Below are 20,298 nucleotides of genomic sequence, written 5' to 3' on the forward strand. Positions count from 1 at the left end.
GACACCACTGGCATGCCTCTTCCCCACATGCCCTGCTCTAGACACATTCTGGAGCAGACACCACTCCGGAGCCTCTGAGGCAAGAGAAAGCCGAACACACAGAGCCGTCTCTATGTTACCCCAGATCAGATCCAAGCACTAGAGCAAGGTCTCGACAAGCTAATTGCTAGAGGAGAAGGAACATCATTGCCATCCCTGGAATCGAATTATATATAACGCATCCCTTTCTGAGCCTGGCGTCCGGGACACCTGAAGAAGAGGTTGTGAGCGTGCCGCACTGTTAACCCTTTACGGTAACAGTTATCATCTTTGTTACATTTTTGACAATTTGAAATGTGCGCTGTTGATCCTTGGTAGGATTTTAAAAGCAGGTTAATATGAGCCGTAATTCAATGTTGCCAATCTCCCAGTGCCCTGAGTCAGATATTATTGTCACTGTCATTTATGGGGCCCTTCATTATGCCGGGCACTATGCTTAGCACTTTGGGGCACCTTCTCCTGCAAGATGAGAAATACGTCCCCCATTTTTCAGAGGAGTTAATGAAGGTGTCATCTGACCTGAAGTCTCTCCCTAGCCAGGACCTTGGCCTCGGCACACCCTTGACCCTCTGGGTGTGATGTGAAGTCCCAGCAGGGTTCCAAACTCAAGTCAGTCCAGACTCAGCACCAAATGATGTCAGTGGAGGAAGTCACGAGCATCTCCTGAAAAACTACAGGCAGCTTCAGGAGCCTTGGTCCCAAGCAAACTTGGCGTCCCGGCCGTCAGGTGGCAATAGGGTTCAGCGGGTCACAGCGGGTCTTTAGAACCTGACAGGCCAGGCCTTCAATCCCAGCTCCTGCTCAGGCCACTGGGACACTTACATAACTTCTCCTTCCCTTAAATGTGACTAATCATAGTCCTTACCTCATAGAGGGATTCACTGAGCCAATCTGAGCCAGAGCGTTTAACAAAGAACCCACACAGAATAAGCATAAAACGTGTAACCCTTTGTTGGATATGCTTGTCGCCTGAAGAGGGATCAAAGCAGCATTTTACTTCTTTCTCCCTTTAAAAGCTATTCAGAGGTAGTAAACGACCCTTCCCTTGTATAAAACCAGAGACTTTTTCTACTAGTTCCTGGGGAAGACAGGCTGGTGGTCACTTGAAGATTCAAGTCAGGGATGCGATTCTGGAGTGAGCACATCCTTTCTCATCTTTTGCAAAATCTTTTTGCCTGCTGTGGGTCAAAGCCGCTGTGGGAGAGGGGCTGGGTTCCTCTCTGTGTGTCCTCCGGGCTCCCCCCACCTGCCAACATCGGTGTCAGAGCCTCTAGGAGCCCATGTCGGGGGGTAGGGTGATGGGCAAGAGAAAGGGACAAGCCAAGAAGGGCATTCCCTGTCTGGGGGGCTCCCAGTCTGTGCGCCAAGACAATTTAGAGCTGACCTTTTTGTATTTTTTTAATGGAGTGAAATATATGTAATCCAAAATTTCCCAGTTTAACCAGTTCCACGTGTATAGTTCTGGGGCATCAAGTACACTGACTTTGTCCATCTCGCTCTGGGAAGAACCTAACTTTCTCTCTGGGTGTCTTGGTCGGTTCGGGCGGCTATAGCAGAACAGCAGAGACTAGGGGCGTCGTAAACAGCAGAAACTGACTTCTCACAGTTCGGGAGGCTGGAAGCCCAACTTCAGCTGCCGGCACCTGTCTCAGTTCGGTTCTGCTCACGGATGCCCGTCTTCCTGCTGGGTGCTCACCTGGTGGAGAGGGCAGGGAGCTCTCCGGGGTCCCTTTTATAAGGACACCAGTCCCATTCAAGAGGGCTCCCAAAGGCCCACCTCCTAACACCAGCACATGGGGGGTTGGATTTCAACAGAAGACTTTGGGGGGAGTCACAAACATTCAGTCCACAGCTGCTGGGTTTTCCTGGGTGCTTTGAACTGTTTCCTCTTTGCTGGATTCTCTCTCCTGCAGTTCCCTGATCCAGGCGGCTGTCTCCCTCCCCCAGGTGGCAAACTGCGACTCTCCACTCTGTTCCCAAGTGTCAGGGTTCCCTGGCTGAGGGACAACCCCATCAACCATGCCTCGGCACCGCCCTCCACAGCTCGCTCCTGCAAAGCCCCCCAACAAACACTCCCCAGCCCTTCCCTGGATAGATTCTCAGAGGTCAGGCTGGTCCAAGCAAGCAGCTTCGTCCTGCAACAGTACATGAGCAGTTAGACACCTTCTGCTCTGGGCGGGCCCCAGACCTCAGCCCCCTCTGTCTCAGCTCCCTGTGTGGGGCCCAGGTACCAGGGCTTTCTGTCTCCTGAGGTCAGCCAGGACAACCCCCCAGATCCCCTCTTCCACCCCTGCCCCAGCTTAGTTGGGGTTTGCCCAGAAGCCACCGCTGGGACCAGAATTCCTAATCCCAGGAAACACCAGGAGGACAGTGAGGACAGGTGAAGGGACTGGAAGCGCATCCATCCCACCCCTCCTCCCCCCACTCAGAGCAGGTAAGAGCACTTTCTCCAAATAAACACCCCACGATCTCCTCAGGCTCTTACTCTTCTTGAGCACTTGTAAAACCTCCTGCAGAGAAGCCCCTGGGAAGGATCCACGTCCTGATGGCCTTGGTTCAAGCCCAGCCCCGCTCCCTCCGATCGTGAGGATTTATGAGCGTGAGAACGCGCTGTTCTCAAATACAAAATTAAGGATAATACCTAGAGTACGTGAAACGCTTCCCCACACCTTCTCTCCCGTGTGTTTAGATCCCCTGCTGGACTGTCTTCACGCACCCTGCTTTTCCCCCTTACCACTTGAGGAAAAGCAATTAAGTAGTCTTCTGGGCGACTGTCTTGAATGAGACTCCTCTCCTTAGCGGGGAGCCCCTGAAGGCCAGAACTGGGCCCCACATTGGTTTCATGCTCCACTTGGCTCCTCAGCACAAGGCCTGGCATATAGTAGGTGCTCAGTAAATATTAATAAAACTCACATAGCCGTACATCCTTGCATTCGTGCATGTGCACGTTAAATGCTCTGTGCCAAGAACCTAAAGACTTGTTGGCAACCACTCTGGATTTTTCAAATCCCCTGTGCAGCTCAATAAAACAAAACAGAAAAAAAAAAAAAAAACATATCCTCAGGCCAAAGTTCTCCAGTCTATGGTTTAGGTCTCTAATATCAAGCAACACTTGAGATGGAGGATGTCTTTTTCTTGCTTATATTCTACCCGTGTATCTATTGGTGCGAAACCAGAGCCTGAGATGTTCATCGTACCTGTCCGCTGGGCCACCTGGAGGCAGGAGGAGGAATGAGATGAGCTCAGCTGGTCTTCCACATGCCAACGTTTCTGTTCATCCCAAATGAGCACCGACAGGACAGAGCCCCACTGCCAGCAGCCTTCCTCGCTCCCCATCAGGCTCTCCCTCCCCCACCTACTTATGCCATCAGCTAATTAGCATGACTCGATGGGCATAAGACGTTCAGGTGTCTTGCCAGAACCAAGCACTTTATGAGTAATGATGCGTGTGCTGGTAGTGTTGCTAGGCAGCTGGCAAATGTGCCTTCACGGGACGATACAGAAGAGAGATGTTGGGGACGAGCTTGTTCTTCCAGGGGGTGATGAAATCAAGACACTTAGAAGTCACCCAAGATGAATTCAGGTGGTTTCTGTGCTATCCACAGGGGAGACACACTCCTGGTTAGGAGAGAAGTCTGCTCCACTTCTCCCATGTATGAATAAAGGCCGTAACACCTTCAGAGAAGGGGCCATGACATCGTAAATGGTTTTACCTCTTTAGAGCATCACGACAATTTTTGTCCGCTACAGAATCTTAAGCATTCATTCCCTTCAACCTGCAAGTTCCTAGCTGGAAATACACCTTTTACACGGATTTGAGCATGTGTCTAAAGATATATTCATAGGAATATTGCCTCACCTATAGGGCAGCAGTTAAGGTCATAGACCCTGAAGCCAGACGAGTAGGCTTGAATCTTAGCTCTCCCACTTGCAAGTTGTGCGACCTATGGCAAGTCACTTCCCTTCCCTACACCTCGGTTCTCTCATCTGAGAAATGGGTCTATTAAAGTGTCTATTTCACATGGCACATAGGAAATTAAATTAATTAATATAAGACAAGTATTACATATAAATGGAGTATTTTCCACCCATTGGAATTGTAGAAGCATTTTTAGTCTTTCATATCAGGAGATTCGATATAGCCTTTAAAAAGAACGAACGGGGGCACCCTGGTGGCTCAGTTGGTTAAGCATCTGACTTGGTTTTCGTTCAGGTCATTATCTCAGGGCTCTGAGACCACTCGTGCAGTCTCTCTCTCTCTCTCTCTCTCTCTGAAATAAATAAATAAATAAAATCTTTAAAAAATAACTTAAAAGTAAAAAATAAAAAGAATGAAGTAAATCCCCATGTGTCGATATAGAACAAACATAAGATTTAGTCTTTAAAATGGAAAAATCTAGGTCTATAGTATTCGTCTTTGCATTAAAAATATATAAATTATACTCAACAAAGTTGCTTCTAAAAAGCAATTCTGTGTGTGTGGGGGGGTGTGGGTGTGTAGGCACTTCTGTTTATTTATATAGAAATAGTTCAGGAATGATCAGAAACTGAGCCCTGGGGTTGGAGGTCTATCCTCTGTGGTGTTTGAACTTCTTTACCGAGTTCTGGTGCTCTTTTTTTTTTTTTCCAGGAAAAATCTTATTTAAAAGAGAAGCCAGACTAAGCTCAGTGGCTAATAGCAGTAGACAAAACCAGGCCCCATGAACTCGGATTTGCAAGTAGATCTTTTTGATCTCTCTTGCTGATACAGCTGCTGTTCCCATAAAGTCACCCAGGAGCCCAAGTCAGGGGAGATCTGTGCCTTGCCCTGATTCTGCCACCTCCCAGCTGGGTGACCTGGGACGAGAAATGTCACCTCTCTGTGCCTCGGCTTTTGTCAGATAAGCATGAACAGCTTCTTAAGGGTTTTTAGAGGACTGATTGAGATCATGCCTGTAAAGTGCTGAGGACAGGCCCTGTCACATATAAATGGAGGTTTTTATTATATATGGTGGCTGATTTCCAACGACAAGCTTTACAAAGGTGGCAGCGAATCGAGATGTTCACTATTGTCATTTATGCAAATTAAGAAGACAACACCTAGAGAAGAAAATCTCTTTCCTGTCTCTCTTCTTCCTTTGTCTTTAACATACCCCATTACCAAAAGCCCTTAAGGCTTCTGTTGATAACTTACACAATAAACACATTAAAAATCAGCGAAATGCCAGGTTGGTGATTGTCTAAGATTCATTTTTTTAGTCCAATGCACAGCTTGGGAAATGCCGGAGGGAGAGAAAATTAAAATATGCAACGATAAAACGATCAATATAGTTGATTCTGGAAAAGCAGGCACAGCCGCTCACTGGTGTGCCCTAGTGTGCCCTCACCCACAGCCCTACTGCCCGATGCCACACGTTCTGCTCCTCCCTCTGTTCTCTACCTTTCCCCCCGCCCCATGCACCCCTCCTACCCACACAGGCCTCCTGAAGAACACACTCTTATTATCCTAACAACATACCTATCTATACTCACCTATACAATCCCCCCAAAATCCCCACCATATCTTAACCCTGTAATATCAATAATAAACAAAAAGAAAATGCATAGCACTAAAAAATATATGTGCGTGTGTGTGTGCATGATATATACATATGCGTGTATGTGTTTGTGCAGGTGTAGACATGTACATACCACACAAACACACATACTAGGGCACTACCGCATTAGGAGACACAAGGGAGAGTCTGGATTAAGCGAACAAAGACGAAACTTAACTGTTAATTGTTTGCACCTTTTTGGTTAAACTGACATTTTGAAATAAAAGCTGAGTGTATGTGTGTGTGTGTGTGTGTGTGTGTGTGTGTGTGTGTGTGTGTGTACATCATCGTGAATCCAGCAGCTATAGGAAGGCAAGGGAGCCAGGGAAGGGTTTAAACCAGGGCCCACACAGTCAGATTTGCGATGCAGGAGAACACCCCTGGAGCCTGTGAGAAAGGCAGGTGAGCAGAAGGCCGTCTGAGTACACCGCAGTCACTGGGAGTCACAACCGGGATCAGAGGGAGAGGAGGGGGTGAAAACTCTTGGGGGCTCCATCCCAGCGACACTTGGGACATTTGTTGGAGGTCTCAGTGGTCATCAGAATGATGGTGGTGGTAAACACAGCAACAGAGATCCAAATATGGAACATGCTTCATCCACAGTCGCAGAGGCTCTGGACATACGGATGTCCAGAAGACCTGCTCTCTGGCCTAATTTCTTTGTACTGTAGTCAGCTTTCCTTTGCTTGGAGATTTCCTACGGACCATACACTCCTTGGGAACTGGGTATTGGTTCTGTTTACCTCTACGGCTTCAACATCTAGAACAGGGATCGGCATCCTCGTCTGGGGCCAGAACCTGCCCACTGCCCTTTTGTGTAGGTCAGGCTCCTTGGAACACAGCCACGCCTGCTCATTACTGTGCTGCCTTTGCCCTACAACGGTTTAGTGCTTGGTGTAGAGATCGTAGGGCCTGAGGAATTCCAAAATATTGACTACCTGCCGCTTTAAGAAAAAGTTCGCCAGCCCCGGTCTATCATAGCCAATGACCCATAAATATTTGTGGGTCTCAATCAACATATAAATGTGAATAACAGTAATAATGGGGCTTCCTTTTGTCATGTAGAGAAATAATCTATTGACTCATTTTTGGCTCTCACATCACCCTGAGTGGAGCTGGGTTCAGGGGGACCTTGAAAACAGCACATGGAACCATCTGTCCTGCTGAGTAGGGGGCTGTCCTATGCTGAAGGGGGTCGAGTCGCAGCCCTGGCCTCCACCCACTAGATGGCAGTAGCACTTCCCCTCCTCCTCTGCGGGGCCATTGCAAGTGCCCCCATGAGGCAAGAAAGCTCTAGAGAGAGAGATGGTACAGAAGAAGGGAGTCTTGGGGTCATTACACGTAAAACTATCCCTGAGGATAGTCCCTACATTAAAAAAAATTTTTTTTTTACTTAACAGGAGTTTTGCACAGATTCCCTCCGTCGTGCATTCTAATGCCCCAACTCTGCAGGGCAGGAAATTCCTGTCATCTAACTGAAGTCCCTTGTGCTGCAGCTGCCCCTTTTTTCTTACTCGGTCCCTACTGAAAAATAAAAAACAGAACCGGTGCATGCATTCTCCCTAATAACCCTCCTTCTCTGATAGTCTCACTGCAGAGTGCTCTGGGACATATCTAAGGCAATCAATCACTCAGCTTGCAAAGGCTCTCGAGCCCTGGCCACCTCCGCCCAGCACTGCTCAGACGCTGGGAATAACGCAGGGAGCAAGACGGACCAGGTTTCTGATCTCACGCAGCCGCATTTTAGTGACAGGCACAAATAAGCAAGTGAATAAACAAGATAATATCAGTTACTGATGAGTGTTTGATGCCCTCGAAGTGAGTTATATGTCAATTATACTCTGTAAGGCTGGGGGCAGGGGAGATGCGTGAGGGGGTGGCCCCCTGGCTAGGATGCTAAGGAAGGGCCGCTCCAGGGAGAGGAGACTTCAACAGAGCCCGAATAATACCAAGGAGCAGCACCACGGAGACAGAAGTGGGTGGAAATGCCTGGTTTGGGTGTGTCACCGGTTCTGAGTCTGTCTTCTGAAGTGGGTGTAGGGGAGCATCTCTCTTGATACTCCCCCACGGTCCCCTTTCTTCTGACGTGAGGGAAGAGCCCCGGATCTGGATTGCTTTACAGATGGCAATAAAATACATCACAGAACCCACGGTCTTGGATTCTCTGAGCAGCTTCAGAAACAGCCTTCCTGACGAGCCCACCACTGCCTGAGGATCCCGTGTGGATCTCCCAAATGACCGTAGTCGATGCCAAAAGTAAGGGGCTCTGGGCTCTCAAGGAGATTAACCCAAACCCAAAGTCTTCTCCTCCCCATCCCTCCCAACCCACCCCCGTCCCCAAAGACTCCAATAGGAAGACAGCACATGGAAGGGAGTGAGCGAGGTTAGGATGGCTAAGAGGAACGTCAAGTGGGCGACGACCCTGACTCCTCTAGGCTGGAATGACAATGTCCAGGGTTGACTCCGTCTCTCTCCCAGCCCTCTGCCATCAGCTCCCTTCTTTCTCCAAAAGGATGAGCCATCTTGTGCAGCAAACCTAACGCCACACGTGAGAAAATGCCAGTTTTCAGAAAGTTGTAGCTAATCTTGGAGCCAAAAAGGGAAAAAAAAAAAAAATCAATGCTCTCAGGGATTTCGTGAGCTTTTCTGGACCAGGCTGTTTTGTTCTACTTGTGCCCGCATATGCAGACACACAGTAGGTGAGAGGGTGGGGCTCTGGGTTCCTGTAGACGTGAGCACAGATCTGGGCTGCCCTTACTCACTGCCACACCCCCAAGGAAGCCACTTAAACTCTTTGGACCTTTGTTTCTTCCTCTGCAAAACGGAAGGTCTACTTTGCAGGGTTGCCATGGGGATGAGCGATAAGGTATGTGCCAAGGGTCATTGTCATCCTCCCTGTGATGCAAGGAGCTCCCACGGTGCACGAGACACTGTGATCATTCTTTACTTAATCCCCACAGCAGCCCTAACTGGAGGGTCCAAAATCATGCACCCTGCTTCGCCTGATGGCCAATGCCATCATGCAGTGATCTTCCATTCGCCCCTGCCTTCTGGGCCTCTGCCGCCGTGTAAAGCAGGGATTTGTAAATTTACTCATTCATTTGTTCTACTTGCATTGACTTATTAAGTGCCTACCTGTGTCGGGCACTTCTGTGTAGCAGAATGCGTTAAATGGACATAGACCTTACCCTGGTGAGGCTCACATCCTGGAGGGGGAAGGGGTCCAGAAAGTAAAACATAGATGTTTAGGGCCACACAGAAACAATCACAAGTCTGTGCTGGCAGGGAGGGAGAGAAAGGAGGGGAGTGCGGGAAGACTCCGGGTTTGCAATAGAGGTCGGAGAAGTCCTTGCTGAGAAGGCGGGCAGGGTGGGAGAGTGAGCTGTGCAGAGAGCTGGGAAGGAACATTCCAGGCTGAGGAAAACAGCAATGACCTCAAGAGCTCCAGGGCAAGTCGGCTGTTAGAGAAAAGTTCTGCAGATTGCATTCCTTGGAACACCAATCCCACCAGATGCTTACTGGAAAAAAACTTATGGGGTCCAATAAGTTTTGCAAATACGTGCGGCAGATGCCGCTTTTGGAGTTTGTATTACCGTTAGCATAAAAGAAAGAAAGAAAGAGAAAGAGAGAGAGAGAGAGAGACAGACAGACAGACAGACAAAAAACCAGGCCAAGTCCTGCAATAGAGTCTTGTTGAATGCAGGTTCACCCCAACATACTTGACTGTACAGCCATCCCTTCACATAACACCTGCTGGCATCCCACCGAGCTACGTTTCCATGGAAACCAGTTTGGGAAACTGCGGTTTAAATGAAGGGCCCTTTCTCTGCAACGGTGCACAATGTTTTGATTCTCTGGCCCACACGAGATCACTGCACAAAGACTGATCAAGCTCCCCCTTGCTAAGTGTTAAGTTAGGTCTAGATGGAGATGGGGCAGGGACGAGACCCGCTGTCTCAACCGCAGGAGTCACATCCACAGAGCAGGTGACCGTGGGCCAAGGAAGGTCAAAGTGTGAGGATGCTGTCGCCTCACTCGGAACTCAGTGACCCAAACTTACCAGTGGACGGTTTGCGGGGAATGAATGGAACAGACCTATCACAGATCCTGGCTGTGGTCTCATGCTCTGTTTCAGCCCCGTATGGGGAGAGAACAAAGATGACTCCTTCCAGAGAGATCCATGTGGTTTTACAGGGAAGAAGTGGCAGTTACAAAAGGATAAGACAAAAGGAAAAATGCTCAGCAATCTGTACCATCTCGATAGTTTCTCGAAAAGAAGGGAAATCAATACTCTTCACAATTGCCCCCTGCAGGGGCACCTGGGGGGGCTCAGCCGGTTAAGCGCCTACCTTCCGCTCTGGTCATGATCCCCGGGTCCTGGAATCAAACCCACCGTCAGGCTCCCTGCTCCTGGAGAGCCTGTTTCTCCCTCTCCTCCCAGCTCAGTGCACTCGCTCACTCTCTCTGTGTGTCTCTCAAATAAATAAAATCTTAAGGGGAAAAAAAAGGGAACTGCCCCCTACAGACCCACTCATACAACCCCCCCGCCCCCAAGCTGCCTCGGAGTTAGAATCAATTGACTTCCACGGTGATATACACACTCGCTGTTAGATCCCTCCTTAACCAGCTGTACAGGACTAATTTCCAAAGGCTGGGCTTTTTCCTTGCCATGTTCTAGAGTACAGCGGATGGGAAGCAATGCTGGGAGGAGGGGAGAACAAAACTGCATTGTTTCACTTGTAAAATATATTTATTGTAATCACTCCTGAATGCACTCGTATTTATCTCAGAAACTGTCTCCTTCCATTTACCGTCAGGACCCCGGGAGCAGCATGACGCAGTGTTAAGAGCATAGGTACAAATAAGGACACATAGAGTGAGTAACCGTGATCAGAGCTCCTGCTTTGGGCCAGCCCCCTGTAAGGCCATTGCCTACTAAACCTCTCAATGCAGCCTTAGCTCTATTTTACAGATGGGAAAACAAAGTCTCAGAAAGGTGCAGTGACTTACCCAAGGTCACATAGAAAAGCACATGGCCAGATGAGAAACCCAAAACCCTGGGTTGTCTGCTTATGAAAATACGTGTTTGGACCTCGGTGTGCTCAGACCTCAGCCTCAGAACTTTCGAGCTACAACACTTCACACAAATTCTATACTTTCTCGGAGTCCCAGCTTCTTTACCTGTGAAGATGAAGACTGCCTTCTCTATACCCCGGGCAAGCAAGAGTCCCCACATGGCCCAGAGGAGGGCCTCAATAAATTCTGCATTCTTGAAGTGGGAGCACGTAGGGGAGGGACAGACTGCCCGTGAGGCATCTAGAGGAGAGTTGGGGAAATTTATAACAAACCCAAAACATCTGCATGTGTTCCTTCCTGTAGCGTTTTCTTTAGTTGAAGAATATTCGCTTTGTTTGAGAAAATCCCCCAATATCGGTGTGCTCTGGAGATGCCCACATATATACCATCTCAACACACATATACCATCTCATTCCCCACACTTAACCTGCACAGCACACCCTCCCCTTGACCAGTTAGGCAACGGATGCTTAGAGATAGCCCATAACTCATCCAAAATGACCAAGCCAGCAAGTACCCAGTTCCTACTCTAAACCAGTGGTTCTCAGCCATGGCACCTTGGCGTACAAAAGACATTTGAAATTGTCTGGAGACATTTTTGGTTGTCACTCTAGTGGGTAGAGGTCTGGGATGCTACTAGACCCTAAGGTGCCCGGGACAGCCCCCTACCCCACAACAAATAATTATCCGATTCAAAGGTCAATAGTGCCAAGGTTGAGAAACTTTGTTTTAAATCTAGGTTTCCCTAGTTCCAAATTCGATGACCTTGTGCTATTTTGTTTCCTTAACTGAGAGTTTCTTTTTATTTTAATTCTTTTTTTTTTAATTTATTTGACAGACAGAGATCACAAGTAGGCAGAGAAGCAGACAGAGAGAGAGGAAGGAAAGCAGGCTCCCCGCTGAGCAGAGAGCCCGAAGTGGGGCTCGATCCCAGGACCCTGGGCTCATGACCTGAGCCTAAAGCAGAGGCTTTAACCCACTGAGCCACCCAGGGGCCCCTTAACTGAGAGTTTCTAAACCTCAAATGTATTGATATTTGGGGCCAAATAATTCAGTTGTGGAGGGTGCCCTGCAGAGTATGTGCAGGGTGTTTGGCAGTGTCCCTGGCTTCTGTCCCTTACCTGCCAGGAGATCTGTGCCCTCTGAGAGTCAAGACAACCAAAAATGTCTCAGGACATTGCCAAATGGCCCCTGTGCCCTCCTTGTACCCTAGGACTCCTCCTCTTCCTTCCTGTGTAAAGGGGCAAGTCACCCCCACTTGAGAGCCACTGCCCCAACCCAAAGAAAATCAATTTAGCTACAAAATAAGAATAACAAAACTGCCTTGTAAATATCAGGAGAACGTTGTGTATAACTGTCATTTCAATATGAGGGAGGGGTAGATGCATATATGTGTGCAGATATATTGAGTGCCTGAACATGTCTGGCGAAAAGAAGTATTATCTCTCGTGATTTCCTGCCGTGGTATTATTGAGGCAACAAACTGACCAACCTCTTTATTTCCTAGCGTATGCATGCCTTATCCCTTCTGCCGCTCTGGGTCTCAGGGACTATGCACCAAAATAGAAATATACAATCGCGTTCCCTTTTTTGTTATCGTCAATGTTCTATTTTTAGAGTAGCGTTGTTATTCCAAAATGAATTGGATCTTAATTTGAATCAATGTTACCGGGGAGAGGAGCAGCCAGCAGCACCCGAGGCTCCGTGATTGACCCCACAAGGGGAGACACTGCCTGTCCCCAGACCCTGAGGCCACGGAAGCGGTGGCTGAAAGCCAGAGAAGGTCCAAGGTCTGGTACACATTGGCGAGGTGCTCATTTCACTGCAAGGAATCCATCCTTTCCCAGTAAACTGAACACTGACATCTGAGACACAGAGGGCATCATCACTGGTGCTCATTTATTTCCAATGTTCATTACAGGGGAACATTATTCAGCTATGAGAAAGGAGGAACTCTTGCCATTTGTGACTACATGGATGAACCTGATGAGTGAAATAAACCAGAGAAAGAGAAATACTGTGTCGTCTCATTTTTATGCAGAAACTTTTTTTAAAAGTTAATCCCACAGAAACAGAGTAGAATAGCCGTTTCCAGGGGCTGAAGGATGAGGAAAATGGGAAGATGCTAGTCAAAGGGGACACACCTGCAAGGGCACTTAGGTGGCTCAATCAGTTGAGTGTCTGATTGTTGATTTCTGCTCTGGTCATGATCTCAGGGTTGTGAGATCGAGCCCTGCATCAGGCTCTGCGCTCAGTGGGAGTCCGCTTGAGATTCTCTCTCTTTCTCCCTCTGTGCGCCTTCTTGGTTCACTCACTCTGTCTTTCTCTCTCTCAAATAAATAAATCTTTTTTCTTTTTTTTTTTTTTTAAAGGGTATAAGCCTTCATTTATAGGATGAGTCCATCCTGGGGATCTAATGTCCAGCACAGGGACCGTAGTTAATAATACTGCGTTGTAGAGTTAAAATTTGCTAAAAGAATTGATCTTAAGCATTCTCATACACACACAAAAAAGGTAACTATGCAAGATAATGGTTGTGTTAATTAACTGAATTATGTAGGTGACCGTCCCACAGGGTATATGTACATCAAATCATCATGCTGTATACTTGAAATAGATACAGTTTTCTTTGTTATTTATACCTCCATCAGGTTTTTGGGAAAAAGGAATTTCTAGGGCTGGGGAAATTGAGGTACAGTGAAGAACTAGCAAATGTTCCATGCTGATATAAAACAGGGATCAGGAAACTTTTTCTGTAAAGGGTATCCAGTAAATATTGGATTTTGTGGGTCAGACAACCCTGTTGCCCCCTGTTCAGCTCCGGCAGGGCGGCATAAACACAGCCATAGAAGACCCGTCCAAAAATAGGCGTGGTCACTTTCCAATAAAACTTTATTTATGGGTGCCGAAATGTGAATTTCATGTAATTTTTATATCAAGAAATCCTTTTTTTTTTTTTTTTCCGGTCACCTTTTAAGAATGCAAAAACTATTCTTCGCTCCAGGGCCATATAAGAACAGACAGTGGGGCTGGATTTGGCCCATCCACCTTTCACAGGAAACATGCAAAAGGGCCCCCAGAAGCCAAACATTCTCACTTTTCTGTCCTTAAGATGAGGGAAACCTCCCAAAACCTTTGGAACTTGGGGTGGTTAGCACTACAAGAACTAATCTTGCCAATACCTATTTTTATAGGACTAGATCAACATTGTAGGACACACTTGAAGTAACTTAGTGCTGGCTTTTTTCTTTGCCTGTTTTGATCCCATGAAATCAGTGTTTACAGTACAAAGTCATCAATAATTGGATTTCTTTAAGACCTTTTGGTTTAAAAAAATGAAACAGTGACAAGGAGAAAAAGAAAAAAAAAGCCCTCAGGTTCTAAGCTTTGTAACACACAAAGCTCTCTCAGGTCCTGTGTAATAGGGTAGATGAAAAATATCTCTCCAATTTCTGACTTCTTTCCCTAAGCATAGTCAAGCCTCCATGCTGAGGGGAGAGACACTTGGCTCAGAACTTCCTGGTGATTATAAATACTTCATCAACCCTGGATTAAGTTTTTAAAAGGAATTTTTCTTCTCTCTCTCTCTCTCTTTTTTTTTTTTTTTGAATTACCATGATCATAATTTTCAGATTTTCGACTACTTATAAAACTTTTTTTTTTCTTCCCCTCTCACGGTGAAGGTCAGTCACTTTTAAGATATAAGAGAATTTGAGAACAGATTAATGACAAAGACAAATGATGATTTTTATTTTAGCGGAAGTTTCGGTGCGTTTCCTGCCCAGTCTGGGTGCTTAGAATAAAGTACACTTGACATATAACTGCGTAAGTTCTTTGCTTTAAAGTTCAACAATGGATCAAAAGAACGAATTCTCTCTTTAAAAAGAAATGTCCTGGAAGGAAAAATAAAAGGGAGGTTGGGGGGAACCTCATCCATCCCTTTTGTCCTGTTCTCTTCTCTTTGTGGCCCAGAGACAGAGCATTGAGTGACTTCTTGAGAAAAGAGATCAGTGAAATTGTCAGTTGATTACTTCTCCTTGATTAGCATTTATAAGAGCCCTGTGATACAGTATTTGCATTCCTATTTAGCCGTGATTTTTGTGGGGCACCAATGATTAAACTTGTCACGGGGCTTGATTGACGGGGTCAGATCTTCACTTTCTACTCTTTTGAAATTAAAAACAAATGTGTCAGCTCCCTTCATGGGCCGGAGCGCCGTGCAGCTCGCCTGCCTTGTCATTGCAGATAGGTCAGGAATGTTTTAATTTTAGGGATGGATTCTGCTTGTCAAGTAGAGTGTGATGGCGTGTGGTTCTGGAGATGAGATGTGAAGGGTGTAAAACAAAGAAGGGGAAGAACAAAGACAAAGACACTCACATTATTAGACAGATTTAATTAGTCTGAATGGATATTATGCTAGATGAAGCAGTGAGCTGTGAAATTAACCCTTGATTACGGATTGGCGGATCATACTCATAAAGAGAATCAAACCTTTGTGGAGAGACGTGAGGTGTGATTTCAGTTTTCTCTACCCTTCTGGGTTGCGTGCCAGATCCCCACCCCCACCGCCCACCCCTCGGTACTGAAATACCAAAATCTGTAGGAGAAAGTGAGCGAGTCACCTTTAGCTCATGTCAGCAGGTGTACAAGAGAAGGGATTCCCTCCAGCTTTCCTCTCTGCAGGTTTAGAGAAAACCACAAGCTGACAGTGTGTTGCCGGTGAAGCTCGGGGGTTAACAGTGACTCAGATCTCCCACGCCGAGATAGAGACTACAGATCGCAAAGTCCGAAGGAGAGCTGCTTATTTTAAACATCCGCACTGACGAGCTCTATCAGTTTCAGGGGAGGGCACCTCCCAGGAACATCTTCGACACAGTCTTCCCAACGTGTCTCTACCTCTCCATGGTCTTCCCCACATGTCTCTACCTCTCCATGGTCTTCCCCAGCAAATCCCAGCTTCATTGTGACTCCCAGACATTCCAGGGAAATTAAAACAGCCATGCGAGGCCGAGACGCCTGACCCGACATTGGTGTCCAATTAAGCAAAACTCACCTAAGCTAAGGACTTCAACAAGGAAAAGATGGTTGTAAGGGACACTGCACAGAAGAGGGTATGTGGGTCTGAGATCATGTGGCCTTCCAGAAATCCCTTCATTACCCAAATTACCAAAAGGGTATGAATTCTGCTGAGTAAGGCCTTGTATAAGCTGCACCAACTAATAAATCAGCCTTTAAGTGACTTGGTCTGGATCATTCCCTAAACACCAGTTCCAGGAATCAGGAGGCATCATACAGAGAAGGAGCGTCTGTTAAGTTGCCCAGGGTCATGTGGAAAGTCAGCAAATCAGGAACTGAGGAAATGGAGTTCTAGAACTTGCTTTGGGGGCCTTCCCCAAACTCAGCCTTCTCATTGGCTCACAGGGAGGGCAACTCCTTCTCTAACAATCTCTCATGATTGTGCTAAGGATGAAGTCTGAACCATGTCCCTAAAGTGCCAGAAAGGCACCATGTGTTGTTTTATTATAGCTCAGTGCAGAAAACATGGCGCCATGTTTTCTACACCACGTCTCTGACTCCAGTCTTTTTTCTTTACAACCTCTCACCTCGACGTACAAGTGGCTCCACGCCAGGAAACTCCTGGTTGAAGATTGCCCTGGACAAGCAGGGCAAAAATGTGGTCTTGGGACTCTGAATCAATTGCCATCAACTGAAAATAATTCATTCCCAATCATTATTGAAGGCTAAGGGTGGTCAAGGAACTCACTGGCATGACCCTGGAATTTTTTGAATATTAGAGACAGACAGAAGGGAAATTGTAAGTATTACCCTGGCTCGGCTCATGGGAACGTGGCATGCATGAATAACACGCGTTGTAGGTCAAGGTAGAGAAAATGGAAAGAATCAGTACTCTACCAGGAAATGGGAGGGGCCTTAATTAGCTTGTGCTCTGGATGGTCCGACCGTGGGGGTCACATTGCTCCAGGTAGATGGTTGTATCTCAGGGTCTTTTGGTTTTTGGTCTCTGAAAAGTCAAGCTATTTCTATGTGTCAACCACCCACATTTATAACCGCTTGGACATGAGAATTTTTTTCTTCCCAAAGATGATATTCTGTTTCTGAAGAAATGCCTTTCGTCATCTTGAGTAAGAAGAGAAAGAACCAGCTGACTCTAAGTTGACTTCACTGAGTTTTAGAGGAGGAAGGGACTCTAAGAAATCAGCTTCTGAGGGGATTCCCAACGTTTGGTAAACTTGCTCTTGAACAGAGACAGAGTGATTCAGAGGATACTTGGATAAGCTCCTTTTTTTTTTTTTTTTTGGATGGTTATATATTTGTTCTAAAGCATATTCACCAGTGTGTATGTGTGCACGCACACATGCGTGTATGTGTGTGTTTCAGCGTTTCTCAAGTTCAGCACCGTGGACTTCATGAACGGAATCATTCTTGGTCATGGGGACTGTCCTGTGCCTTGCAGGATGTTTAGCAGTATCTGTGGCTTTTAACTACTAGCTGTCAGCTCCATCGCTACCCCCGTGGGACAACTACGTGTCTCCAGACATTTCCAAATGTTCTCTGGGAGTCAAGAACACCCGTAGTTGAGTAGCGCTGACAGATATCTATCATTGGATGGATGCCATTACTTAAGATAACGCTAAAGAGGAAAAAAAGTGACTCAAATTAAAGAAACATATTAGGTTAACACAAACAGAAGAGCAAATACAGGTGCTTGCGACGGAGAGAATACAGCCTAGAACAAATAGAATACAGGCAGGAATCAGGAAAGTCGTGCATGACAGCAAGAAGTTTAGGGAAGAGTGGTTTAGCCTTAATCCGCATTTGACAGATGGAGGTAACTGACATCCAGAACACGAATGGATTTGACAACAACCACTCAGCTGCTTGTCCTTGTGTTAATCTCACCAAGATAAGGCAAGAAAAGCACTTCACACGGTGCCTGGCACAGAGCAGTAGTAATGATCCAGCACACATAATGAGCACCTGTTCTGTGACGGGTAGTGTTTTAAGCTCTTCGAATCTAGTAGCTCGTTTGATATTTACGAGAACCTCGCGAACCCCTCAGAGAAAGGAAAGGAAATACGTGAGACAAGTCCATGGTGGGAGGAGGAAGACGATGAGCCATATGTTGGATCTGCAGCGAGAGAGTGCGATTCGTCATTTACGCTTTCATGCCCTAGTTTAACGTTTTCCCCTAATGCCTACTGTGTGCCTATAAGTGTGCCCCATCTGACCCAGAATAAACACTGAATGCACATCTGGTATTATTATTAGCTGTCCTGCCCATGGGTTTGTGTGCTGTTGCTGCATTATTAGGGGAAGTCGATGGCTACTATTTCTGCATGTTGTTCATGCCTAATGGGAGAATCTGTTTTCTCAGTTGGGCTTCCAGGACTCCCTTTCCTGTCCACAAAAAAAAAAAAAAAAGAAAAAAAGAAAAAAAAGGAAGGTTATAAGTTAGGAATGCTTTAGGCTGCAAATAAGAGACTACGTAGAGCGACTTAAATAAATCGTGATTTGCTTCTCTCACCATCACGACACCCAAGAGGAGACCTCTGTGGCATTGGGCCAATGGGTTAGTGATGTTAGAAGGTGTCTCTTGTGAGTCTCTCGATCATTGCCTCCCTGTGGCAAGATGGCAGCTGCCTCTAGACACAATGGCCCCTTCAAGATAGGAGAAGGAGTGAGATAACTGTGTACTGGCCACCTTTGTCCCCTCTTATCAAGGGGAACATCTTCCCCAGAAACCCAGCAGAATTCCACTTCAGCTTCCACAGTCAAACTGTGTAATTTTGCCATCCCTAGCTGCAAGGTCCTATGACATGAGTATTTGGTTGGGCACATCGCCACAGAAAACAAAGCCAGTATTTTATCAGCAGGAAAGAAGAGGGGTGGATATTGAGCAGGTGAGAGTCATATCTGTCCCAAGGACCATCCCCATGGCAAGGATGCACTGCCACCCCTCTTCTCCCTGCTTCCCCCAGGCCCTCCATTCCCAGCAATCAGTGAGGGGTTGGAGACTAGGTTTCCATTCCAAATGAGCATTCATTAATCACCAAATGTGGACTAAGTAAATATTGTTGGCCAAAAACATTCTGGGTGTGGGGCACCTGGGTGGCTCAGTGGGTTGAGCCTCTGCCTTCGGCTCAGGTCATGATCTCAGGGTCCTGGGATGGAGCCCTGTATCGGGCTCTCTGCTCAGCTGGGAGCCTGCTTCCCCACCTCTCTCTGCCTGTCTGTCTGCCTACTTGTGATCTCTACCTGTCAAAGAAATAAAATATTTTAAAAAACAAAAAAACATTCTGGGCGCAAGGGGCTTATAAACAGAATTAGATGCTGTCATCATCACCATTATCACCACCACAACAAACATGACCATCCGAGCACCAACCACCACCACTAGATATTTCAGATACACTGTCACATACAGTTGTCACAGGGACCCTGAGGTGCTATCATCATTCACATTTTACGGAAGATGGAATTAAGTTTGCAAAAGACAACGTGGCTCAAGCAGATCCAGGCTTGAACCCAAGCCAGTGGAACCCCAAAGCCATTGTCTCCACCCTCCATGTGTGAACAGTACAATAAGGATCACCATATCAAGATCAGCCATCGTGAGAAGTAGCTTACCAGCACTGCGAGACAAAATTACAGCGAGTGCTAAGCTGTGTGGTCCTGGGAATAAGGTTCCGAAGACCAACAAGGAAGATGGGTTTCATAGAAGCCAGATGTAGTCAAGCAAGACACTTGAGCTGCCCCTGAAGAGAGATTTGACTCGATTTCCACATGGTTATTAAGGTCAGGGCCGGCTCCCAGCTACGACAAACACACAGACACGAAGAGAACTGAGGAAGTCTGGAGAGCCACAAAGCGAACAGAAGCCATTAGGCTCCACTCACTGCAGTTGGACTTTCTGGGCATTTCTGAGGTTTCTCAGGATCCACTCACAATGCCGTGACCATCTGCCTGACACCCAGGGCTCCCGTTGCTCGCAGTGGTTTGGCTGAGCTGACAGCAGGCAGAGCGGGAGACCCAGCTGCCGGAGGGTACACCGAGGCTGCCTCAGCTTCTTGGGTATGTTTGTTCAAACTGGTCTGCCTAAAGCCACTACCAAATTCCCCCAAGTGGAAAAGGAGAATGTGTGTTTTCTCTTCACATAGTATTTCTCCAATGCCCCTGATTGTAAAAGAACAAAACCAAAAAAAAAAAAAAAAAAAAAAGAGAGAGAGAGAGAGAGAGAAAATAAAAACAGCCTGGGATATAGGATATCCCCAAACCACCAAAAAGACAGGAAACTTTCTAAATCAGGAATCGGCTCTTTTTCTTCAGGGATTTCCCGTTTGGTTTAGAAACCGTATTGGCTCTTTGAAACACTTAGATAGGAAACTATTTTAATTGAGTGCAAGTCAGCATGATCAGCGATTTCTGAGTGCTTACGGGGTGTCGGGCACCGTGCATGGTTCTACAGCAAAATGCCGGGAAATGCAGATGAGTCGGACCTTCCTTAAAGGTAAGGGAGCATTGTAGAGCTCGCTAAAACCAGGACAAGGGGGTGATGTGGAGCACCGATGCTATGGCCCTCTTCTTA

The 20,298-nt window shown here is 46.8% G+C and overlaps 1 protein-coding gene across 4 annotated transcripts in view; it reads left to right on the forward strand.

Moving 5' to 3' along the window:
* The window catches only part of TSHZ2 (teashirt zinc finger homeobox 2), a 439,172-nt gene that overhangs the window by 384,732 nt on the left and 34,142 nt on the right, over positions 1-20,298 (forward strand). Inside the window, exon 3 of one of the 4 annotated variants that reach the window (XM_047743786.1) lies at positions 4,670-4,842. The exons of 2 other annotated variants lie outside the window; for them this stretch is intronic. Coding sequence is in view for 1 of the 2 variants with exons in the window: in XM_047743790.1 (XP_047599746.1) it covers positions 4,670-4,671 (2 nt within the window). In the remaining variant the exon portion in view is untranslated. Of the gene's footprint in view, positions 1-4,669; positions 4,843-20,298 lie in introns of those variants that run through there. One more of the 4 variants, XM_047743790.1, reaches the window with a different exon arrangement.

This window comes from Lutra lutra, chromosome 9 (assembly GCF_902655055.1).
Source record: "Lutra lutra chromosome 9, mLutLut1.2, whole genome shotgun sequence".
NCBI classification, from domain to species: Eukaryota; Metazoa; Chordata; class Mammalia; order Carnivora; family Mustelidae; genus Lutra; species Lutra lutra.